The sequence below is a fragment of the Heterocephalus glaber genome, unplaced genomic scaffold (assembly GCF_053883595.1).
Source record: "Heterocephalus glaber isolate CG9 unplaced genomic scaffold, H.glaber_assembly_v1.0 deba00001765, whole genome shotgun sequence".
In the NCBI taxonomy this organism is placed as follows: domain Eukaryota; kingdom Metazoa; phylum Chordata; class Mammalia; order Rodentia; family Bathyergidae; genus Heterocephalus; species Heterocephalus glaber.
In genome coordinates this window covers 195,463-221,967 of record NW_028258462.1, presented here as the reverse complement: position 1 = coordinate 221,967, position 26,505 = coordinate 195,463, and the positions used below count along the sequence as shown (strand labels likewise).

The window sequence follows — 26,505 nt, the reverse complement described above, 5'->3', positions numbered from 1 at the left end:
AAAAAAATAAAAAATAACTGAAAGAGAGGTCCAAAATTTGACCCAATTGGAAATTCAACATGTATTAAAATAATATACACAAGATAAAGGTAAAAGGTTGCTGATTGGATTTTATAGCTCTAAATTCTTAATTAGGCTTAACATCTACAAAAATGCATCAGTTGGAGAAACTTAACCACCTGAATCAGTATTGGGACTCAAAGTATAGCTGTATCTGAGGAATTTCATTAATTTTAAACAAAGTGCTTCCTACAGTTTTAGGGCAGTTATCAAACACAAAAGAGAACATGGATATATGCCTTACACTAAAGAAAACAATTGCTTTCTCTAAATTTTTCATAGTCATAGTACACATTGCCCTAAAATATCTCCTAGTAGGCATGGAGGATCTGACACCATGAATTTTTGGGGGGGGGCGGGTACCGGGGATCGAACTCGGGACCTTGTGCTTTCGAGGCAGGCACCGGAACCACTGAGGTAAATCCCTGGCCCCATGACACCATGAAATATTAAAAATTAAGTCTTTGGCACTTATAATCACCTGATAAAAAAGACCATATGATGTCTTCCCACAAGCTGAAATAGTACAGTCTAATATAAATTAAAACAAGAGATTTTTGTATTGAAGTTCATTATCTACTGCTCATGTAGAGAAGTGGTGATTATCCCCAGTGTATTTCCATTCAACAGCACAATTTTGCCTGTTCTTAAACTTGAAAAAATCAGTGGCACCACATGCTGATATCCTAAACCTTGATGTCAAGCTCCACTCATTAACGCTCCTGTATTAATTTTCTATAGCTGCTGTAACAAATTACCACAAACTTAGTAGCTTAACGTAACACAAATGTACCATCTTAAATTTATGAAAGTCAAAAGTCTAAAGTGGGTTTTAGTGGCTCTAGGGAAGAATCCATTCCCTTCACTTTTCTAGTGTCTCTATACAGCCCACATTCACTGGCTTCTGATTCTTACCACTTAAACCACTTCTGTAGTTACATCTTACTTCCTGAGTGTGATGCAACTACGGACTAACCCTGTAAGCACCCACAGCATTAAAATAACTCCCTTTTGTAATCATTTGGGGGTTTGGGAGATAATATATTCCTCACTTAAAAATACATGTATGCCTATTTGTGCTGATATTTTCAAATCAGCTCACCTAGTGTAGTGCTGCCTCCAATACAAGGTCTTAGAATCTATAAAATGCCAAAGCAACCGACACTCCTATTGCTGCTCCCAGGAGCTACTTTTACTGTAGCAGCATGAGAACTTTCTTTCATACCTCCTGGAATCTCTGGACCATCTGGAATGGTCATCAATTGCCTATGGTCAAACACAAGCACTGCCCTCCCTGGTCTCATGCTAAATGCCATAAGAGTGGTAATGGGGTCATAAACTGATCAGTCTTGATAATGGGTCCTGAGTCTATGACTCTTTCTACATAGTTGGCAATTATCCCTTAGACTGTAGAGGCAGCAACACCTAAACTTGGCACAATTACTAAGATTTCCTTTTTATATGATGGAGCCCAATATGGCTTAGCTGGTATGGCCTACCTTCAGGAGAGGGTTCTCTGCACATAGTCTTTGTTGCCAAATGCAACAGTTCTCAAGGAATTTTTGACATAACAGGTAGACACTTGGAATCAACTAAGACATGTGAGAGACCTTTACTTGATAAAGGATGGAAGACATCTCAATGGAAAGAATGGCATCACTCTGCTGAAAAGTGGTAGGAAGAATCACAGACAACCTACACTTTTCCTTCACACCTTCACACACTGGGGGATTCTTTTGTATGTTGGGGATCCCTCCTGAGAATACTGTCCTGGAACTCCAAGAGTGGACAGAACAGTCTCACTAGATGTGAAGTGAAGGAGCACCCTCCCACCACACACGACAGGGTGGCCACATGTATTTCACTGCCTGCTTTCCACATTCTTTTTTTTTTTCCAAGGAAGAGAATCTAGTTAGAAAGAGATGAAGGAAGAACTAATTGTGTAAAGGGCAGTGACGATGAGACTCACGAAGCCATTCTCAGGACACACAGCTGCCATCTAACTTTTTGTTTGCACCCTGATTAGTGCAGCACCACTGAGCTACATCTCCAGCCCGAGTATTGGATATTCTTCAGATTAGCATTCATGTAGGGAGGGGTGGGGATGTAGCTCAGTGGTTTTGCTGCCTGCTGCGCAAGCACAAGGACCTGAGTTCGATCCCTGGTACCAAAAACAAACAAACCAACCAACAAAAAAAACATTCATGTAGGGATAAATGAAAATTAAATATGCATAAGGATATAAAAAGGCACTAAAATATTTAATGGTTAGCTCTATGTTTTAAGCTACAGCCTATTATGGAGCAGCTTTGATTTGGAGGCTATTTCAATTATATTTAGGACCTCACATTTTAGTGTTTGAAGTCATGCCCAGTATTTCATATACACTCATTCCTGCGTTCAGCCTCAGAGATGTCAACTGAAGGCAGATATTGAAAATCTACTAATATTTTATAATATTTTTATATTCAAGATACTTAACAAGAGGGATCTAGCCTGGGCTACTCTGAGAATCCTGCTTTACAACCTCAACTGGGAATATCCGAGTGGGAGGAAGAAATCCCTCAGCTCCCAATCTAAGTTGCCATCATCCAAGAAATAGAGGCTGACTAAACTCAGCATAGATGCTAAAGAGACGCTAGGGGAAAAGCTCTCTCCCCTCATCCCCTTGCACATGTGCTACAGTGGACTAGAAAAGAAGTTGGAGCTTGTCCTGGGCTTAAGAGTGAGCTCTGGTTGAGTATGAGAATATATTCAGCCAACATCAGGAGGTTAGAACTGAGGGGCTTGTGGGAATAAGGCTCATGCGGTGACCTGCAGGTACCCAATTGGGTCCCCTTAAGTATGCTGTGGAGACCTCAGGAGCAAGCTAGCAAAGTGCAATAAATCTCTTCTTCCACCGGTGGTGAGCGTCTTGGGGACAGAGTCCCATGTACTTTCCCTATTTCCCTAAAGCACTATAGAACAGGCCCTGGTGACTCAGGAGGATGAGGCCCGAAAAAACGTTAAAGGGACTTCTAGGGGTTCTCTCTGGACTCAGGAGTGGCAACCAGGGGATCTGAGAGGGAGCAATCTCAGACTAGTAGGACAAGCAATGCCTCCCTTAGGTTCAACATTTAGCTATGGGTTTTAAATGCCAAGCTCACAGGCCAGTCACTTGTCCAAAATTGCTCTTCAGCATTCAGAAAATTGATTCACACACTTGTACAAAGGCACAATACAAAAAATGTTGAGGCCAAGGCACGAGGATCCAAAGTTTGAGCCCAGCCTGGGCAACTTACCAACCTGGAGAGGCCTTGTCTGAAATTAAAAAACAAAAAGGGCTGGAGATGCAGTTCAGTGTGAAGGCCATGGATTCAACCACCAGTACCAGAGAAAAATGCAGGCATTCAGCACGTGGAGCAAGGCAATGCATTCCATGCCACTAGCCCAGCGTTAGCACCAGGGTCACTGCTAATGACTTGGAATCAGCTGACAGTCCCTCTACGCATGCCCCATACATTGAATGCTTATTTTCCATGGGTCACAGAAAATAAACCTTCAAGAAAAACTAAATGGATACATAGCAGAAATAGAATGAATTTTATTTATTAATCCAAATGCAATACAAGCAAAAATGGAGAGGACAATATCAGCATGGTCCAGCTCTGGGAGCCAACACGAGCTAAAATGCCAGTGGTGATAATAAACCAAACCATGAGTGACAACAAGGTCATCAAAAAGAAAATTACCTCAAATTGATAGAGGGTAACGAAAACTAGACATAAAGTAAAACTCACTGCCATAAATGCTTTCACTTCTATTAGCAAAGAAAACAAGTTACAGTGCATGACTATATACTGGAAGCTTACTGTGGAGCACGACCCACGTGCTAATGTATTTCATTTAAGCGGCACAGTATGTATGTGATGGGTCCCTTTTGCTGCTCTTCACAGTACCTGAGATGGCCATATGTCTTTGAAATTGTCTGCATGTCAAAAGTGGACACTGGTAAAGGCTGAAATGATGCCCAAGTAGAACGCCATAGCCACACTGAAGCGGGTGGTGCTGTTGTGGGCTGGGGCAGGGGTCAAGCAACTTTCTTGTCACCAATGTTCAGGAGGCATTTCTATGTTGCTCAGAGAAGGAGCTGATGAGACGGAAGCAAGGAGAGTGGGTGCATTTCCTTCACAGGTCAGAACTTTATCAGTGAAAATAATGCATAGCTACAGAGCCACTGGGGATGTCTATGTACGGTGGGGAAAATGCCTCCATTTATATGGGTCACACTTATGCCTATAGTTTGGCTGCCTGGCTTGTGACAAAAAAGAATTTTCATTGCAATGCTTAAACTAGTTCTGCCAAGGCCAGCCAAGAAAATCAAATCCAGGATAGTGGAACCAGCAGGTGAATACTCTCGAGTTTATATGCCTGGGCAGGTGGGTTTTAAATGTAGCCAAATGCAAAGCTCTTGTCAGAAATGAGTGCAAATGACATTGCCCTTGCAGGACAGTGCAGCCTGCAGGAGCAGGCTCTTATGGGTTGCTACTTCCTGCAGGGCCCATTTCTGCGGATGTATTATCAGGGAATTCTTCTCGAAAGTGGGCAGCTTGGTGGGTAGTAAGGTCTGCTTTCTTTATGAAGCCTTTGGAACAGAGGCTACACTTGTACGGCTTCTCCCCTGTGTGGCTTCTTCTATGTATCATCAGGCTCGATCTGTACCTATAGCTTTTCTGACAATATTCACAGATAAATGGTCTCTCTCCAGTGTGTATTCTCTGGTGCTGAAGGAGAGTTGCCCGCCGATTAAAGCATTTTCCACAGGTCTGGCACTCATGACTCTTTCCCTCATTGTGAGTTTTCCTGTGCTCTGTCAGGCTGGACCAAAGAGCAAAGTTCTGCCTACACACAGGGCATTGATAGGACTGTTTTTGAAGATGTTTGCTCTCATGCTGTGTAAGGTGTGCCAGCTGAGTGAATTGCATGCTGCACTGGGTGCACTGAAAGGGTTTCTCCTTTGTGTGAGTATGCTGGTGTTTATCAAGGTCTGACTGGTGAAGGAACTGTCTCCCACATTTGTGGCATTTGTAAGCTGGCTCTCCTGTTTGAATTTTTGGGTAACAAGGAAGTGGCCTGTTATAGGCAAACTGTTGTGCACACGGAGGGTAACAATAAGGATTGGTTGTGTTGGGCTTTTGCTTGTTGGCCCTAGGTTTCAGAGGCAACTTCTGGTCTGCACTTTGAGATGCCTGTCCTAGACAGGGCTTCTCGATGCCAATGCTCAGCAGCTCTTCTGAGGATGTTTCCTGGGGAACTTCCAGATGTTCACAGTTGTTCAGTAAGTTATGACCGCAAAGGGCATTCCTGTCTAAAGAAGAAAAAATTGGACTCAGTCTCTCCAGTTTTTCTGCTCTGACATATTTGCTTCCTTTTTCCTCCAAACCCAAGAGAAGAAATAGCAATTATAGTTTGCATGGTGTGTCAGGGAAAACAGAGGCATGGGGAATAAGAACAGCGGTACCCCAAGCCCAGGGAGATGTGGGGACACCCCAGTAGCTTCCCATACCCCTTTCCTTGAAGTGGGCTGCGTTTTTCTCTGCTTTCTTCCTGGGCACTCAGCAAACTGTCACCTACCTCTCTTGGAGTCAGAGGATTGTTCCAAGCTCTCAGAATCCTGCAGTTCCTCTGTGTACAGCTCCAGTCCAGGCTCCAGAGAATAGCTCCAGTCAGGCTGTGGTACTGCATGTCCTGGCCACAGGGAAGATGGGAGGAAGAGAGCTGAGGTGAGCACAGAACGGTTTGCCAGAGTTCAGGCTGCTTTCTTGGACATGCGCCCTCTCTCTGTATACTTCCTCCCCAGTCAGGTTTTCTTCCCTTGGAGCCCCTAACAAATGGTGTTTGTTCTTGGGTTTTTGGGGGGTTTTTTGATCAAGAACCAAAGGAAAGTGAAGGGAAGAGTGCACTGTGTTCACTCCAAGGCTATTCTCTTCTAAGCTGGGGAGAGGGAATTCAAATCCAGGTTAAAGTCAATGAACTGAAAAGAGTTTCATGTGTGTTTTGAGAATAGAATTATTTAGTTGAGTTAAAATACAAAGCAAATCTTCCTAAAATATTGGCATAAGTAAACTGAGCACCACTCTTTTATTCATTGCCAAAGGACAGAGAGACAGAGGAAGAGGTAAAGCTGAGTGCTGGGAAACTGCTTACTAGAATAATGTCCATGAGAGCTACTCAAATTAAAAGGACTGCTGAAGTGGATTGGTAACCAGTTCAAACTATCAGTGTGTGTCTGTTTCAGTTGATGTCTAGCAGGAGGTCCTCTGAAAAATAACCCAAACAAATACCAAATTCTGCTTCAGTATCTCAGTCTAACAACAACTATGTAAAATGTCTTCCACTGGCTCTCCCCCAGTGTCTGAATACCCGCCTCCAAGACTAGCATCCTCTTATCCATGTCCTTTTCTCTGTTTCCTTGATGCCAGCCAAATGTCCTGTTCTGCAATAGAATGTGGGCTGGAAATGGGTTTCTCATTAGCATTATTAAGATGGCACAAACAAGTTGGTTTGGCTAACATGATTCCAAAGGGAAATTTAAATTTCAGACATGGTAACATAACTTATTTTGTAGTTTCATGAGGGAAAGATCACGTGTTTCAGATTCAGAAAAATGAAACACATTTCAAATGACGTGCCATTGTAATTCACAAATTTCTTTATACTTGGATTTCAAAACTCAGGACAATATCAGAATAAATGAAGAACAGCTCGAATAAGCCTGGAGGTCAGACATGAAAGGGAAACAGCCATGATGGGAAAAGGGGAGCACAGATAGTCGACTTTAGTGCATGTAACCTCTGCTTTCTGGACAACCACAGACCTCTTTACACACACCAATTTGTATCCAAACAGCCCATGCCAGTTAAAGCCAGTGGCTATGCCCCTGACCCACCCCTCCCTTTCTGGCCTCAGTTCCCATCCTCTGCTCTTTTACCCTGAATAAAATGCCATTGCTAATTCTGAATAAACTTGGCACTTACTGAACAGGTTTTCACTGGTCTTGGCACAAATTCTATATGCTAAAGTGTCCAGGAAAGCCATGGCTTTCCTTGACAATGATCAAGCTTTGTGAGGAGATGCAAAGCAGTTGAAGGTAAGCAAAAACTAGACCTCAAAGAAGTTGTGGTGGGAGGATATGTGGGTACAAGGGTTTGGGAGGATGTCTGGTCATGCTGACAGAAAGTGCTTAATCAGGTGCTATCTGAGGAAGGGGTTGATAGTTACACCTGAGATTCAGAATAGCTAAAAATTAACTTTAGTCCAGAGTTCCCAGTGTAATGCTCCCACAGTGACTGGTTGAGAGATAGCCATGGGAGCCAGATGCAGAAAGGGTGCAAGCTAGACATGCACTCACTGAGAACTTTAAGTTCAGGTCAGGAAGGACATGAGCCCTGCCTTCCATAGTAAGAAGCCAGGCGAGCTTGTGTTGCATTCAGAAACAGGTAGTTCTGAAAGTGCTGGCATTAAGTATAATGGGCTGCTTGCCCTGCTACATACTTAGGTCTGATTGCTTTCTTAACCTACCAATGTGAGCAAGGACACATCTTGATTTGGTTGACTGCCACAGCCTAAGATAAATAGACAGAGGGGCCTCTGGAACAGGGGGACACCTCACAAACCCACAGGCCATACAAAGGGTTACTCGCTGGATTTCAAACCTGTGGATCTGGGAAAAAATAACAACTCATTCAAAAATACAGAGAATGTTTTATTCTCTTTTTGGACCCAATCTCTCTCACTCTCTCTCTCTCTCTCTCTCTCTCTCTCTCTCTCTCTCTCTCTCTCTCTCTCTCTCCAGAGAATGTTTTTTTCTTTTTTTAGACTCATTCTGTCTCTCTCTCTCTCAATACAGAGAATGGTTTTTACTTTTTTAGACTCTCTCTCTCTCTCTGCTTCTTCTTCACTAGTTCATTAAGATATGGGGAATTTTCCTTTCTTTTATTTCTTTCCTCTTTTTTCTTTGCCTTTTAATTTTTTCCCTTTAGTTTTTTTATTCCATTCTCTTTTTTCCTCTTTTATCTTCTTTTTCTTGTTTGTTCTCTTACCTTTATCTAATTCCATTAATATCCTTCTAATCCTCAACAGATCCTTTGGCTCACTTTTGTCTCCTCTTTCTCATTTTCCTTTGATGAATTTTTCAAAAAATTTTTTTTCATTCTCCTGTTCCCAACCACCTATATCTTTACAAGTATAACCATTATCTTTATCAGTATTTAGGTAGCTAACTCTATGATATTATTGAATTATTTTCTATTGTTAGTTGAGGTTTAGTTGTCACATTTAGTAGACAGTTACTGCATGTCAATATTTGGATTGTCTTAGTGTTTATACTATAATTAAAGATCTCTTTTCTGTGGGTAAGGGTGATACATTATTTTTATTATGATCTTTCAATCTGCAGTTTGTTTTAGACAATATTATTGTTGCAGATTTACTTGCTATTGCTAGGGTGGCACAGTTGTTGCTATTACTTTTCTCTGTATCCTAGCATTCAAATTATCTTTTTGTCAGTAACAATAGTGTGGTTCATTCACAGAGAACTGGGTGCTGGACAAATTAGACTGAATCCTCCCCTTCCAAATTAACAGAGGTTGTCAGTTCTTTCAACAGAGACAAAAGACTATAGTTAGCCACATACAGAGTGGATCACTGAAAAGCACACACTAACTAAAGAGATCTCCATACTAGTAACAAATTTGTTCCACCATAAGTTACCATAAACCTCAGCACAAAACAAACAAACAAAACAGTGGATACATGAAAATACAAGGCAACAAAGTGCTTGCCAAAATTTCTAATTCCCCCAAAGCCAATCCATGGAGTATCAAGGAGGAGGGAGGCAAAAGACACATTGCTGAATTATTTGAAAAGCTAACAGAAGAGACAAGAAAACAAAAGAATATGGTGCTCAGTGAGCTAAAAGAAGATATAAATAAACAGTGGATGCAATAAACAAAACGATTAGGAAGTTTACAACAGACTCTAATAAAAAGCTAGCTGAACAAAATGATGCAAAACATGAATGAGGAGTTTAGCAAAGAATTAGAGTCCATAAAAGGTTCTATTATTGTTTGTATCTAGATGTCGCCCCACAGCTTCATATGGTCATAGGTACGGCTTTCAGAGGTACCTGGATCTAGGGTGTGTGATATTGGGATCAAGGATGTGTGATTACTAAATTAGTCCACTCATTGGTTTGGTGAAGTTCTAGGTAGGATTAAGGGTGCCCCACCCTGGGTGTGAATGCTATTTGCCCTAAGGGTGGTTAGCCTGGATAAGATATAAGGGATAGAAAGAGGGTCTCTGCTTCTTTGCTACTTCTGCCTCCTGCTTACCATGAACTGTTTCTCCTCTGCAATGCCACCTTGCCTTGGAGCCAGCCAACTATGAACTGAAACCTCTACAGACTACGAGCCAAATAAACCTTTCCTCCTTTAACTTTGGGTGTCGAGTACTTTGTCTCGGCAACAAGAAAAGTAGTTAAGACAACGTCCAAACAGAAATCCAGAACATAAAAATTCTACTGAAAATATGAGCAATAGAAGTTTCCAGTGTGAGGACAGAATGTCAGAAGTGGAAGACAGAGCTGCTATTGGAGACGAGTGATCCAAAGATAACTCAAAAACAAAAAGAGAACACGGAAAATGGATTGAAAGTTGCTACATGTGCAAAGAAGACTAATCTAAGATTAATTGGAATTAGTGAAAAATCAGAAGACAACACAAATGGCATAAATCCTGTTTACCGAAATAATAGCAGAAAACTTTGCAAATATAGGAAAAAATTAAACATACAGATAATTGAGGGATCCAGAACCCCAAATAGCCATGATCAAAAAAGCACACATCATGGTCAAAATCCCAGAAGTTCAATACAGAGACCAAATCTTAAAAGGTAATAGAGAATAACAATAAATCACTTATGAAGATAAACCAACTAAAATTACAGCAGTCCTCACAGTACAAACAGGAGAGCTTTAAGTGGCATGTTCCAAGCCATATATCTAAATAACTCACAACCCAGACTCATATACCCTGAAAAACTATATTTCAAAATTGATAAAGACATGATATTTCAATGATAAAGAGCATCTAAAGAAATTCGTGACCACCAACCAGCACTCCAAAAAATTCTCAAGGATATCCTAGAATGAGATAATGAAGTTAACAATGCCTAAAGGTCTAATGACATGGTGAACAGTTAAGTAGAAGTGAAAGAAAGGGAATCAGGAAAAGGGAAAATAAGGCAATGACAGTGTTATGGCTTGTATCTAGATATCCCTCCAAAACAAGTGTGCGTAGGTGGGGGTTTGGGGAGTGACTGGATCATGTGTATCTGATACTCAATCGTGGGTGTATGATACTGTATTAGTCTACTGATTGGTTTAGCATAGTTCTGGGTGCAGATAATGGACTTACTGAAGAACAAAGGCCCACCCTGGTTGTAGGTGGCACAAATCAATAAGTTTATAGCCTGGATGGAATAAAAAGGAATAGAGGAAGGAAGTCCTGCTACTTCCTGCTTGCTATGCCATAAGCTCTTTGTCCTCTGCCATAACCCTCTCCCATGCTGCTCTGGCTTGGAGCCAGCTGACTATAGACTGAAACTGAGATAGGAGATTTGGGCGTGGCAAAAGCTGGCTGAGGAAGTAGGCATAACCTGTTAAACACAAGATCCTGGACACATGCACAAAACAGTTCCCCAAGCCTGGCATATGGACTGCTCTCAAGAACTCAAGCAGGTTCTCAATGGGATGCCCTAGACCTGATGTCAGCCTGAGGCATGAGATCTCAGCACTGCCTCTCAAGACCTGAATGTAGAAGTTCTCGTGTGTTTCCTTGAGATTTGGACAGCATAAACGAAAGGTAGTCATGAGGAGTGGGGCTATCAAAACTTTCCATGATAGCCCACTCTGCATAATTTTTATCTTTGCTCTCTCTCTCTCCTTCTATTTACTTGGTCCAAGCTTGCTCTGCAAAGCCAGTTTCTTTCCCACTCTTCATTTTTGCTTTATTGAATAAACTTTGCCACTGGTTTGTGCTCATTTTGTTTAATTCTTTGATCGAGGTGAGAAGAATCTGGAATCAAACTCCAGAAGAAGAGGTGAGCAATCCAGACCCCAGCAATGTTTAGTTGGCGAGCCAATTTTCAGAAACAAGTTAGTTGATAATCAAACCTCTACAAACAGTAAGCCAAAATAAACCTTTGCTCCTTTAACTTGTGGGTGTCAGGTATTGTGTATCAACAATGAGCAAAGTAACTAAGACAGATTTTGGTACAAGGAATGAGGTTGTTACTGTGACTCTACCTGGCCATGTGGTTCGGAAACCTTTGGAATGGGTTTGTGGAGGTGTTTGGAAAGGTTTTGAGATGCAAGCTGAAGAAGTAACCCTAGCATGTTGCAAGCCTAGCTTGATGGGAGATTCTGGTTAGAGCTCAGAAGACCAGAAGGCTGCTAGAAATGCAGCCAATAAACACCAGCCTCAGGTGGTTTCAGTTGGGAAGACTCAATTGGCAGCTAGTCTCCTGGCTATGCCAAACCAGCACTCTAAATTTTTTTATGCTTTGGCAGAAAATTTGCTGCATTGTGCTCATGTCCAGAGATATTATGGGAGAATAAAATTAAGGGCAATGCACTAATTAATCTGGGAAGAAATTTCAAGGCAGTGTAATGTTGAGGCTGTGGCATGGCTACTGTTAGGAGCTTTTAGCTAGCTGTATCTTAAGAATAAAGAGGCAGGATATATCATGTTCAGGTGCAAATTCCCTTTGATGAATGTTATCATTATGTATATCTAGAATGTATCAATAACTGCTTTGGTTTAAAAAATAAAAGAATCATGAGCAAATAACCCATTGGAAAAGTTTTCAGTTTGGCAAGAAAGGAAGATCTGGTAAATTTACTGCCTGCAATGATGGAGCAGAGGAGAACTTGGTTGCTAAAAATATTAGCATTAGAAAGCCAAGTACAGCCAGGCATGGTGGTACACACCTATAATCTCAGCACTTAGGAGGCTGAGGCAGGAGGATTGCCATGAGTTTGAGGCCAGCCTGGATTACATAGTGAGTTCAAAGCCAGCCTCAAATGGCATATTGAGACGCTGCCCCCCCATACCCTACCTTTTGCAAATACCCTACCCTACCTAAAAATTGCAACATGAAAGACATTGCTTTTAGAAGAGAGCCCCAGGTAACATGTTCCAGAGTGGTAGCAGCCTAGAGAATTTGTTCTGTAAAACTTAGTTCATACCACTCAGCAATACAGGCACTTGAGTCTTGCATCCAAGAGCGGAGGAAGCCTAGCTACTACTCTAGCTGATGGTAAACACTGGTGTCATCCACACAGAGCTGGTTTTAGGTCCACTGTGGGTCAGGAAGGCTTCCACACAGATTTCAGAAGAAAGCCTGGGAGAATAGGCAGTGTGCCTCTGAGAGCATTATGTGAAGCTGTGAATGTGAAGCCAAAAGTTCAGTGGAGACCCCATAAGTTTGGAGAAGCTAGCAATATGGGTCATCTGAGGAAACCCACAAGGAATGAGCAAAGCTGGCCCAAAAGAGCTGCCATGAGGGCTACCACCACCAGTAGTGCCATGCGGGGGGGCACTCAAGCCCTTTGGAATTCACATCTTGCCCCAGATTTCACCAGATGCTGGACATGGAACTACAGGATTCAATCTTTCCCCTGGTGGACTTTGGTCTTGCTTTGTTCCCATCTCTTTCTATCTCCCTATTTATACCTTTTGGAATGGGAATGTGTATCTTGTGCCATTGTATGTTGGAAGAGTTTAATGTTCCTTTCATTTTTATAAGGGCTTGCAGCTAAGAGTGCCTCACATCTCAGAGGAGAATTTTTTCAGCAATGCTAAAACTGCTAGTGAGAGAGGAAACCATCCCTCTGTATAGAATTGGGCAATTAGGAGTTAACTGTGTTACTGGGCAACTATGGGTTAACTAGGTAATTATGTTCTTTATAGAATGTACCTGAGTAGCCATGACAACTTCTGTAATCTATCACTAAAGGAGCATAATGGACTCAGAAAGTCCTGCCAGAACTTTTTGCTCTCTACCCCGCCACTCCCCGCTGCTCTGCTTTGTGTAAATCTTGGTTGCTATATTCCCAGGAAAACTCCAATGAAATTAAGTCTCGTAGATTTAAAAATAGGTAAATAAAGAAGAACAAACTTCTATTCGAGGCTCTCAAGACTGACAGGAGTCATTCCCTGAGCCACCGGCATTAAAATCTGCTTTTTGCTCCTGTCTCCCTGTTAAGTGTTCTGTTCTGGTTCCTCAGTTTCTTGCTTCACTGGGACATTGGAAACTTTTAGAGATGCACTAAGTGCATTTTGCATAAAGAGATGCACATGAATCTTTTGGGAGCTAGGAATGGAATATTATGGCTTATATCTTTATGCCCCCCCACAAACCTCATATGCTCATATGCTGGATTTTGAGGAGGTGACTGAATCATGGGTGTGTGATACTGGATTACTCCACTGAATGGCTTAGCAAAATTCTGGGTGTAGGTGGCACCAACCAATAGGTTTGCAGCCTAGATGGAATAAAAACGGAAAGAAGAAGGAAGTCTCACTTCCTCCTGCCTGCTACACCATGAAATGTTTCTCCTCTGCCATAACATCCTGCCTTGAAACCAGCCGACTATGGGGTGAAAGCTCTACAAAGTGTGAGCTAAATGAACCATTCTTCCTTTAACTTGTAGGTGTTGGGTATTTTGTTCCAGCAATGAGAAAATACCTAAGACAGACAGGAATAAGTCAATACCTATAATGACTTTCAATATGAATGGTTTCAATTCCCCAGTCAGAAGACACAGTTTGGCAGAGTGGATCAAGAAATAAAATCTAACAGTATGCTGTATATAATAAACACATTTAACCTCAAAATAAATTCATAGAACAAAAGTCAAAGGATGGAAAACAATATTCCGTGCAATGGGAACTGAAAAAGCAGGTATAGGTATCCTTTTTAGAGAAGTTCACTTCATAGGACAACTGATCAAAAGAGGCAAAAAAGGTCACTGCACTGGTTAAAGGAATAATTCAACAGGAAGAGATAACAATTATTAATATTTATGCACTGAACAATGGTGCAACCAACTTCATAAAACAAGTACTAACTAGACATAAAAGATCAGATAAACATCAATACAAATATAGTGGGGGACCTCAATGCCACTGTCACAAAAGACAAATAAATTAGACAAAAAATCAACACAGAAATACAAGCATTGAATAAAACCCCAAACAAATGTACTTAATAGATATTGTAGAGCATTACAGCTAACAATAACAAGAGAATGTACATTTTTCTCACCAGCACATGGTACTTTCTCCAAAGTAGACCACATAATATCCAATAAACCAAGCTTAAGTAAATGCCAAAGAACTGACATTATACCATGCATACTATCAGACCATAGGACAATGACACTAGTAATCAATGGCAAAAGAAAACACAAAAATTATGCAAACCCTTGGAAGTTAAACAATAGACCTGAATATCAAAGGGTTACAGAAGAAATCAAGGAAGAAATAAGACACTTCCTAGAGCTAAACAATGATTCCAGTACAAAGTGCCAGAACTTATGGGACACAGTGAAAACAGTCTTAAGATGTATGTTTATAGCTGTGAATGCTCACATCATAAAAACAGAGTAAGCCCAAATAGATAACCTGTGTACGTCAAGGTCTTAAAAAAACAAAAACAATCCAAACCCAAAGCTAGTAAAACACAGGAAACTATAAAGATCAGAGCAAAAATAAATGCAATGAAGACTAAAAACCTGTACAAAGAATCAGTGGAATGAAGAGCTGGTTCTTTAAAGAATAAACAAACTATAAAAACCCCTATCCAATCTTACCCAAAAAAGGAAAGAAAAGACTCAAATCAATGCAATTACAAATGAAAAAGGTGAAATCACAACAGACACTACTGAACTCCAAAAGATTATTAGGAAAAAATCCCTTCATAAACCTGTTCACCAATAGACTGGTGAATCTAGAAGAAAAGGATAGCGTTATAGTTTGTATCTAGATGTCCTCCCAAAGCCTCAGGCACTCATAGGTGAGGTTTTTTAGAGATGCCTGGATCTAGGGGGTGTAATACTGGGATTAAGGAAGTATGATAACGGAATAGGTTTATCATAGTTCTGGATAATGGAAGCCTCACCCTGGGTGTGGGTGGCCCCACTCAATAGGCTTGTAGCCTGGATGGAAGCAGGTTGCTGCTGCTGCTTCTGCTTAGTGCCTTCTGACTGCTACAACATGAACTGTTTCTCTTCTGTGACATCACCATGCATTGGACCCAGCCGACTATGGACTGAAATGTCCACAATCTTTGAGCCAAAATAAATCTTTCTCCCTTAACTTTTAGGGGTTGAGTATTTTGTCTCAGTGACAAGAAAAGTACCTAAAACAGATAGATTCCTAGATAAATATGAATTAACAAAATGTAACTGAGAAGATATAAAAACCATGAATAATCCTATAACAAGCAATAAAATTAAAGCAGTAATAAAAAAGGAAAGCCCAGGACCAGATGGATTCACTGATGAATTCTACAAGAACTTCAAGGAAGATCTCACATCAATACTCCTTAAGCACTTTTATGAAAACTGAAAAGGAAGCAATACTCCCAAAATCATTCCTTGAAGGTAGCACTATGTTGATTCTAAAACAAGCTGAAGATCCAATCAAGAAAGAGAACTACAAGCAAATCTCTTTAATGAATAAAGATGCTAAAATCCTCAGCAGGATACTGGCAAACAGAAAGCAACAAATCATCAAAAAGATCATACATCATGATCAAGTAGGCTTCAACCCACAGATGCAAAGATAGTTCTACATACACAGATTGATAAATGCAATACTTCACATAGGAGGCATGGACAAAAGGCACATGATCATTTCAATAGATGCAGAAAAGGCCTTTGACAAAATCCAATACCAATTCATGACAAAACCACTGAAGCTAATAGATAAAGAAGGACTTCGTTTCAATCTAATAAAAACCATTTATGATAAACCTAGTGGCAACATCATATTAAATGTGAAAAAAAAAGTTTTTCCTCTAAAATCAGGAGCAAGACAAAGATGTCCACTATCACTCTTTCTGTCCAATATAGTTATTGAAACATTAACAAGAGCAATTAGGCAAGAGAAAGAAATAAAAGATATGTATAGGAAAGGAAGAAGTCAAATTATCATAATTTGCAGATGCCATTATCCTCTACGAAGACTGAGAATTTCTACCAAGAGACTCTTAGAATTAGTAATCAAATTCAGTAATGTACTGGTATACAGAATCAATAAACAAAACCAATAGTGTTCCCAATAATATACTCAGCAAGAAAGAAATTAGGAAATTGCTACCATAGTAAATTGCTTCAAGTAAAATTAAATAATTATAAATTACCCTAAGGAAGTGAAAGATCTACAATGAAAAATACAATATGTTGAAAAAGAAAATCAAAGAGGACATCAGAAAATGGAAAGATTTCCCCTGTTCCTGGATAGGCAGAATCAATATTGTTAAAATGGCCATACTTCCAAAACTGATATACAGATTTAATATAATCCCAATCAAAGTACCAATAGCATTCTTCCCAGAACTAGAGAAAACAATCCTAAAATTCACATGAAACCAAGAAAGCACAAGCAATCCTGGAAAACAAGAGTAAAGCAGGAGGTATCACAATCCCTGACTTCAGATATACTACAAAGCTACAGTTATCAAAACAGCATGTTACTCAGCCCGCTGCAGACAGGCAGGTCTGCGGATGCCCTACCGAGGTCACGAGTCCCGTGGAACATGCTGAATCAGGCTGCACACTGGCAGCAATCCACTGGACACCCCAGCCCCCACCCCACTCCTGCTCCTCTGGCCTCTTCTCTGTACAGCCACCTGGTTGCACACTACAAAGACGCAGAGGACACCAGACCACCAGACCACGGTACTGCGTAAGTTGGAGTCATCTTCACCTCCCATCAGGAATGGATCTATCTTCAGGGGAAGGGCAGCTGGAACCTGCAATACAACTCTGCAGAGTTCAACCCTACAGGAGGACAGGGAGCTCAACTTGGGACTTGCAGCCAGAAATCTGCCTGAATCTCATGGATCTGAGACTAGCTTGCTGAGACTCATTGACATATCTGCACACTGCTACCCACATTGTCTATTGTGAAAGTAGAGACATACCCTGAAAGAGGCCCTACATCTTCACTGTTTTTTTCTTCCCAAAATCAGTATTATTAGTTCATTTTTTTCTCTTTTCTTTTCTTTTGCTCCTACTATCTTTAATGTTTTTTCCTACTGTTTGCAAATATTTGCTTTTCTCTCCTTTTTCTCTTTTCTTTTCTTCTTTCTTTTCTCTTTCCTTTCTCTCTTACACTCACTCTCTTGCTCTCCCACATTGTTCATCTTCCCTTTTTGTCCCTGTTTTGATCCTCATTCGGAGCTCTTCTTTATTTTCCTATTATTCTCTTTTTCCTTCTCACCTGTGTCCTCTGGCCACACTGCTAACCTTCCCCTATCCTTCTTCCCATCTGTCCCTCCCTCCCCAGCCCCTTCTAACTCCCCCTCCCAAAGGGTAAAGTTGTTATATTGAAGAGTTTATTCACTATATGTTGGGTTGTTCCTCGATCTTGATTTAATTCACACAGCTAAAGGTGATAGATTAATAACTAACACAAAATGTCATTTTCAAAGATGTACTTGATGCAATGGTGTTGCTGATTGTATCACTTGGGCTAAGGTGTTGTTATTGATCTAGTCAATGAACCTTCCTAGTATAAGGAAAATGAGATAGCCTTAGAGTCATTAGAGACTCAAAATTTAAAGACCAGCTATATCTGGAAGACACCTCTGAGAAGCAATCATTCCATAAGTGTTCTAATTACAAGCAACAAAGATAACTACAATAAGCAATTTCAAACTATCAACCCAGGAGTTAAACCAAGGACAGTACCAAAAACAAAACTGAGAAGACATTTAAGCAAGGCACAAACTCAGACTTCCACCCCACCAAGCATAAATTCTAGGGGAAATGAGATGGAAAGGTCCCATAACCAACCACCTGGATACCCTGAACTGATAGCACAGGAAGTAACAAAACAGATGAATGAAGCTCTAGAAAAATTCAAAGCAGAAATAATCTCCCAGATACCTACAGAGATGGTGAGCAGAGTGAAAGACATGATTAGAGGATCTAGAACAAAAACAGATAAAAAAATAGATGAGCTCAGAAACATGCTAGAAGCCATGAATACCCAGCATAAGAAAGAAATGGAAACTATGATTGCACAACATAAGAAAGAAATGGAATCCATGAAACAGATTCAAACAGATATTCAGGAGATCAAAAATTCCATTGAAAGTATCCACAGCCAATTAAGGGAATCTGCAGATAGAATATCAAATATAGAAGACAAAATTGCGGTTAGAGACCATGAAAATAGAGATTTCTTAAAAATAGTAAGGGACCACAAGAAATCAATCCAACAACTGCTAGATGATGCAAAGAAGAATAACATAAGACTGATAGGAGTCCATGAAAAAACAGGAGAAAGCAAAATTGACCTAAAAAAATTGTTTACAGAAGTAATAGTGGAAAACTTCCCAGACAGAGGTAGAGAATTGGACATACAGATAAGTGAGGCATATAGAACTCCAGCTAGCCATGATCAAAAAAATCTACATCTAGACATATAATAGTCAAGATCCCAGAAACCCAACAGAAAAACAAAATCCTACAAGCAGTTAGAGAAAAGAAACAAATCACCTACAAAGGAAAGCCCATCAGAATCATAGCAGACTTCTCAACACAAACCCTCAAATCAAGGAGAGCCTGGAGTGAAGTATTTCAAGCCCTAAAAGAAAATAACTTCCAACCTAGACTGTTGTATCCTGCAAAATTATCTTTCAAAATCGATGGGGAAATTAGATACTTCCATGACAAAGAACACCTGAGAAATTTCATGAACCCCAAACCAGCACTACAAGCAATTCTAAACAATATCCTAGAAAAAAGCAATGAAGGCCACAACTCCATGAGGCCCAACAGAGGGAATCCACCAGGCCAGGTAAGACACTAAAGGGAAAGGGGAAAAAAATAAGAAATAAAAGAGCCAACAAAAGTAAAACAGCATGATAAGGATAAATCAATATCTATCACTTATAACCCTCAATGTTAATGACCTCAATTCACCAATCAAAAGAAATAGACTGGCAGAATGGATTAAAAAGGAAAATGCAGCAATATGCTGTATACAAGAAACACACCTAACTCAAAAAGAAACTCATAGACTGAAAGTAAAAGGATGGTAAACAGTTCTCCATGCCACAGGAACGCAGAAGAAAGCAGGGGTAGCGATCTTATTTGCAGACAAAGTAGATTTCAAACCAAAAGTAATAAAGAGAGACAAAGATGATCACTACATCCTTGTGAAGGGAACAATCCAAGAGGAAGAGATGATAATCCTAAACATATATGCACCAAATACCAATGCCCCCAACTATACAAAACAAATATTAATAGGCATGAAAAACCAAATAAACACTAACACAATTGTAGTGGAAGACCTCAATACCCCACTATCACAAATCGACAGATCATCTAGACAAAAAGTTAACAAGGAAATTCTACAACTGAACCAAGCTATTGAACAAATGGACTTAATAGATGTTTACAGAGTGTTCCACCCCACAAAATTGGAATATACATTCTTTTCAGCTGCACACGGGTCATTCTCCAGAATAGACCACATGCTAGCTCATAGGACATGTCTAAGTAAATGTAAAAGAACTGAAATTACCCCCTGTATATTATCAAACCATAGTGCAATAAAATTGGAGATCAATAACATAAGAAATCACAAAACCCCAACAAACATAAGGAAACTGAATAACACCCTCTTGAACAACCAATGGACCACAGAATTCAACAGTTTCTACAAGTAAATGAAAATGCCAGTACAACATACAGGAATTTATGGGACACAATGAAAGCAGTTCTATGCAGGAAATTCATAGCAGTGAAGGCCCATATTAGGAAAACAGAGAAAACTCAGATAAATAACCTAATGCAGAACCTCAAGCTCCTAGAAAAAGAAGAGCATAACAAAGGCAAAGCTTGTACAAGAGAGGAAATTATAAAGATTAGGGCAGAAATTAATGCAATGGAGACTAAGAGAACAATACAAAAAATCAATGAATCAAAGAGTTGGTTTTATGAAAGAATACATAAAATCCATAAACCTTTAGCCAACCTTATCAAAAAAAGGAAATAAAAGGCACAAATACATGCAACTAAGAATGAAAAAGGTGAAGTCACAACAGATTCAACAGAAATCCAGAGGATCATCAATACCTACTTTGACAACCTCTACTCCAATAAAATGGAAAACACAGAAGAAATGGGCAGATTCCTAGATACATATGAATTGCCAAAGTTAAATGAAGAAGATATAGAAATTCTAAACACCCCAATTACAATGAGTGAAATTGAAAATGTAATAAAATATTTACCAACAAAGAAAAGCCCAGATCCAGATGGCTTCACTGCTGAATTTTATAAGACATTTAAAGAAGAACTAACGCCATTAATCTGTAAACTCATCAAGGAAATTGAAAGGGAAGCAATACTTCCAAATTCATTCCTGGAAGCAAGTGTTACTTTGATTCCCAAACCAGGGAAAGACCCAACCCAAAAAGAGAACTACAGGCCAATCTCCCTAATGAACATAGATGCAAAAATCCTCAACAAGATACTAGCAAAGAGAATACAGAGGGTCATCAAGAAGATCATACACCCTGACCAAGTTGGATTTATCCCAGGGATGCAAGCATGGTTCAACATTCTAAAATCAATAAATGTATGGGGCCGGGGATTTAGCTCATTGGTTCCGGCGCCTGCCTCGTAAGCGCAAGGTCCCGAGTTCGATCCCCGGTACCAAAAAAAAAAAAAAAATCAATAAATGTAATACACCATATTAACAGAGTCAAGGACAAAAACCATATGATCATCTCAATAGATGCAGAAAAAGCATTTGACAAAATCCAGCACCCATTTATGATAAAAACCCTACAGAAAATTGGAATAGAAGGTCTTTATCTTAACCTGCTTAAGGTTCTCTATGAAAAACCAACACCCAACATCATACTAAATGGTCAAAAACTGAAAACTTTCATGCTAAAATCAGGAACAAGACAAGGATGCCCACTGTCACCATTCCTGTTCAATATAGTTCTGGAAACGTTAGCCATAGCAATTAGAAAAGAGAAAGAAATAAAGGAATAAAAATAGGAAAAAAAGAAGTTAAACTGTCATTATTTGCTGATGATATGATATTTTACATAGAAGACCCAAAAAACTCTGCCAGAAGACTTCTAGACTTAATTGACAGATTCAGTAGAGTAGCTGGATACAAGGTCAACACTCAAAAAACAATAGCCTTCTTGTACACAAATAACAGACTCACTGAGAGAGAAATTAGGGAAACAATTCCTTTTACGATAGGATCCAAAAAAAGGAAATATCTAGGAATCAATCTAACAAAGGAAGCAAAAGACCTCTACACTGAAAACTATAGCACTCTGAGAAAAAGAGATCGAAGAGGATACAAGAAAATGGAAAGACATCCCTTGCTCCTGGGTAGGAAGAACCAATAGAGTGAAAATGGCCATACTTCCAAAACTACTAGATAGATTCAATGTAATGCCAATTGAAATTCCAACAATATATTTCACAGAACTAGAGAAAACAATCCAAAAATTCATTTGGAACCATAAGAGACCTAGAATAGCTAAAGCAATTCTAAGCAACAGAGACATGGCTGGGGGTATCACAACCCCTAACTTGAAACTATACTACAAAGCTACTGTGATAAAATCAGCATGGTACTGGCAAAGGAACAAACCTGAGGATCAGTAGAATAGATTAGAAGATCCAGAAAGAACTGCAGACATGCTCAGCCACCTCATCTTTGACAAAGGAACCAACCACCATCATTGGAGGAAAGATAGCCTATTTAATAAATGGTGTTGGAAAAACTGGATCTCAACCTGCCAACGATTAAAACTAGACCCATACCTATCAACATGCACTCAACTAAGATCAAAGTGGATTAAAGACATAAATATTAAGGCAGAAACACTAAACTTGCTGGAAGATAAGTTAGGTAGAACTCTTGAAGACATTGGCATAGGATAAGACTTCATGAACAAAACCTCAGCAGCACGGGAACTTACAGAAAGAATCAGCAACTGGGATCTCATCTTATTAAAAAGCTTCTGCACTGAGCTGGCGTGCCGCCATGCTGATCCAGAAGTACTACCGGAGTTACAAGAAATGTGGCAAGAGACTGCAGGCTCACCGGACGGCAGTGATCATGCAGCAGAAGCTCAGGAGCAGTTTGTTAACCAAAAGGCAGGACCAAGCTGCTCAGAAAATAATGAGGTTTCTACGTCGCTGTCGCCACAGAGTGAAAGAACTGAAAAAGGCCAAGGAACTTGAAGACATACAGCAGCATCCCTTAGCAATGTGACATTGCTTTTCAGCCTGTTTTCATTTCTGTTTTTAGCAGAGACATGCAACAAAAACAACAGACCCGCACATGTACACACACACACACACACACACACACACACACACACACACACACACTCCCTCTGCAGTTTTGGGGAGACAGCTGCAGGATTTTAACAGGAATGTTTTGGTCATTGCATTTGCACTTTCATGGACAACTTTTAATTTGATCAGCAAGACATCTTGGAACTCAATCTTCTGTTGGATCATAGGAAAACAAGACACCAGGAGGAATTGAAAGAGGCTTCCTCTTCTTAAGAAGGAGTCGTTTTCCTTCTCATAGGGCTGTATTCAAACATCATGTGGAACTGTACAAATATTTATACCAAATATATAGATAAGAAAAGGTGGGGATATGCTAGCGACAGGAGAACTCTGCACCCGCACCTGTGTTTACTTCCGAGAAGCTGAATCTGTGGGCTTGATTCTCAGTGGAGGGCTTAGCACATACAAATCCTTTTTGGGTCCGGGTGTTCTCATTTTCTTCACTAGTTCTTATTTCGTTTTTGTTCACTTGTTTTAATCCCTACAGCACACTTAATGCAACTTTTGAAATCTGCAGGTTTTTAATGTCTTGTGGAAATTTGCAGAGGGGCGGGTGTGTAGTAAACGGGTAATGCATGGGAAATAATGAGAAACAGCTTACAGAGTTTAAATTTATTTTCATGTCCCCCCCACCTTCCAAGAACCTGCGAGGATAGTAATCATCTTGTCCCTTTTCTCATGTTCAGCACTTTAATTTTTTTTGCCTTACTTTCATGTGCAATGAGAATTACTTAAGACTTGGTAAAGCATGTAGCCTTTTTTAGTAACCTTGGAAACTAGTAATTCCAAGGAATCATAAACCTTGCCTGGACATTTGCCACCTAAACGACCAGTGTGGTGCTGCGTTCTGGCCAGTAAATTCCATGTTCTTGGCTCTATCTCATCCAAATGGAGCGGTTTCTGTCTATATATAGAAAGTAGAAATGAAAGTGAGAAAATATTTGAAAGGAATTATATTAATTGCTAAATATTTTATTCACAGAGGTCAATAACATGGCAAGACAAAATTATTTGTATAGTTTTGTCTGAATGAGTGAGAAAAATATGGATGTATTGTTTGTATATATTGTATATATTAAAACAGAGATATGTGCATGAAATCAAGAAAAAAGAAATGAACAAAAGCAAAGCATTAGTGGTTATGGTCTGTAAAATGAAACAAAAAAACCTTTATTTCACTATAAGAGTACTTTATTTTAAATGTTCTTTAGAAGAACATTTTGCTAAAGCATGATTAAACTGCAGGAAAAAAAATAGTTACTGTATTTAGACTTAGGAACAAAGGCAGAGTAACATTAGTTAAAAAAAAAAGATATGTTTACATTTAATTTTGGCTACCAGGAGTTTAGTTTATTTGATTTAAAACTTTTTTCCCAATGGTGCCAAGTAATGTGAATGCTAATATTGCTTAAGAAAATTAAGTTGCTTTTGCAAAACAGATAATCATAAAATGAATCCTTATATAGCTTAACACCATCCACTCACTCCAACGAAGAACACGTAGAATGATCAGAACCTGACAAAAGAAATAGTATGAAGAGTAGAAAAAATGTCACATTTTCATACCTCCTGCTGGAAATCGGAAACTGTGATAAAATTAAATTGTAAAAAAGGGGAAAGTGAAAAAGAGACTGGTCTGGTAGAGATGCCGTGGTATATTATTATTTCCACATAATGAGGAGCCAAAGAAATCTGATGCTTTTAAAAATTAAACTACTAATGTCAGATTGAAAGGGTAAAGTTTGCATTTGCTGATGCCAGTTTAAAATCCCCAGGTTAGGTTTGAGGATCAGTTGGTGTGAAGCTGAGATGCTTGTACTTGGTTCTGGCTGCCAACTGTGAGTTAAAATTCAAGGCTTGTTGTGAAGCCTAAAAATATTCACAAATAAGCTTTTAAACTGGTGTCTTTAGAAAGAAGGTAGATACAAAAAGATTGCGGTAAAAACTGGGGTGAGTGCTCTTGGTGCCTTTTCTATAATTGTACTTGTTTTTTAATTACTTCCTTTCACTGCCAACCTCAAATTACTGTACAGTATATGTCTTTCTGCTTGTGATCAGCTCTGACAACAGTGACAGCCCCACAACTAGTAGCCACCTGTACATTTGTAAGCTGACCTGACTCAATTTTGTTTTCAAATGTGTGGGTTATGTTGCAGCTATTGCAGTCCCCCCCCGCCAATGCCTATTATTTTACACACTTTGATCTGTAGGAGGACACTGAGTAATTTACCAACACACAATTGCATTCATAACTGGGAACAGAATGTGAAAGCCAGCTCTTTCAGAATATCCTATATTAATACTGAATTTGGATACATTTATTCCATTTATTATGGTACACATAACTGATCTTTTGACCGGAGTAATGACCTCAGTGGATTTGCTTTAACCCTCACATTTTTTTAATGTTTTACATGCTACATTCTTAGCTGAATAAAATTCCAGATGATAGAGACTTAAATAGAATTAGGAGGTTTTTATGGAAGGGATAGGAAGTAGGTTCAAAACCTACCAGTACAACTGTGAATCCTAGGTGAGGTAAAAATGCACTTCCACTGAAACAAAGCATTTCTGACCGCTTTTTCTTGGTTGTGAATCTTAATTTTGAATATATGGTGATAGGTAAGCCCAGCTTTCTTGGATAATCTGAATTCCCAAGTGCCAGGAGTAGGATTTCATTATAAAACTAATAGCTAACCTTATTCTGTCTCCTGAAGATTTAATTGCTATTCTTGTTACCCATTCAAAATCAGCTGTACTGTGTGAACAAAATAAAGACAACACCAACCCCTCTCTGGCTGCACGGACACTTATGGCAGTTCCACACAGTAGCTGGTGCCCAATGGGGTGTCCCTGAGACTTGCATGTAAAACTAGTCTAGATGTCTTCTTTTTTGTAAGTTTTATTTTTGTAATTGTGCATGTAAAGCATCATTGAACCAATGGATCTGTTGAAGAACTCAGCTGCTGGAAACCATGCAAAATGTTTTGAATTGCCCTTAAAATATGGAAAATGTTTTCTGAATGCTTTATATTCTTTCTGCTGTAAATTAAAAATGAAGAAAATTAAAAAAAAAAAAAAAGCTCCTGCACTGCAAAACAAACCACCTACAGAGCTAACAGACAACCTACAATATGGGAAAAATTTTTAGCAGCTCTACCTCAGACAAAGGACTACAATCTAGAAAATATAAAGAATTGAAAAAAATCAGACCCCCCAAATTCAAAGACCCAATTCAAAAATGGCCATCTGAAATGAACAGACATTTCTCAGACAAAGAAGTAAAAGCATCAAAGAAACATATGAAAAAATGTTCAACATCACTGGTCATTCGAGAGATGCAGATGAAAACGACACTGAGATTCCACCTCACCCCAGAAAGAATGGCTGCTATCAAGAAATCAACCAATAACAAATGCTGGCGGGGTTGTGGGGAGAAAGGAACCCTTCTCCATTGCTGGTGGGAGTGCAGACTCATGTAACCACTGTGGAAGTTAGTATGGAGATACCTCAAAAAACTAGGACTAGAGGTCCCATATGACCCAGCTATTCCCCTGCTGGGTATCTTCCCAAAAGAATTAAAAGAATCATACCACGGTGACATATGTGCACCCATGTTCATAGTGGCACAGTTTGTAATAGCTAAAGCTTGGACGCAGCCCAAGTGCCCATCAACTGGAAACTGGATAAAGAAAATGTGGGGGGTTTTTAATAAAATGGAGTACTACTCAGCCATAAAGAATGAAAAACTAGAGTCATTTATA

The 26,505-nt window shown here is 39.5% G+C and overlaps 1 protein-coding gene across 1 annotated transcript in view; it reads right to left on the bottom strand.

Annotated features, from left to right (window-relative positions):
* Positions 1–3,535: 3,535 nt before the first annotated feature.
* Positions 3,536–26,505, bottom strand: part of LOC101704253 (zinc finger protein 449-like) — a 207,276-nt gene continuing 184,306 nt past the window's right edge. The window contains exons 6-7 of the mRNA XM_087202156.1: positions 5,674–5,787; positions 3,536–5,407 (exon numbers count right to left, since the gene is read on the bottom strand). Coding sequence (XP_087058282.1) covers positions 4,575–5,407; positions 5,674–5,787 — 947 coding nt within the window. The 3' untranslated portion in view covers positions 3,536–4,574. The remainder of the gene's footprint in view (positions 5,408–5,673; positions 5,788–26,505) is intronic.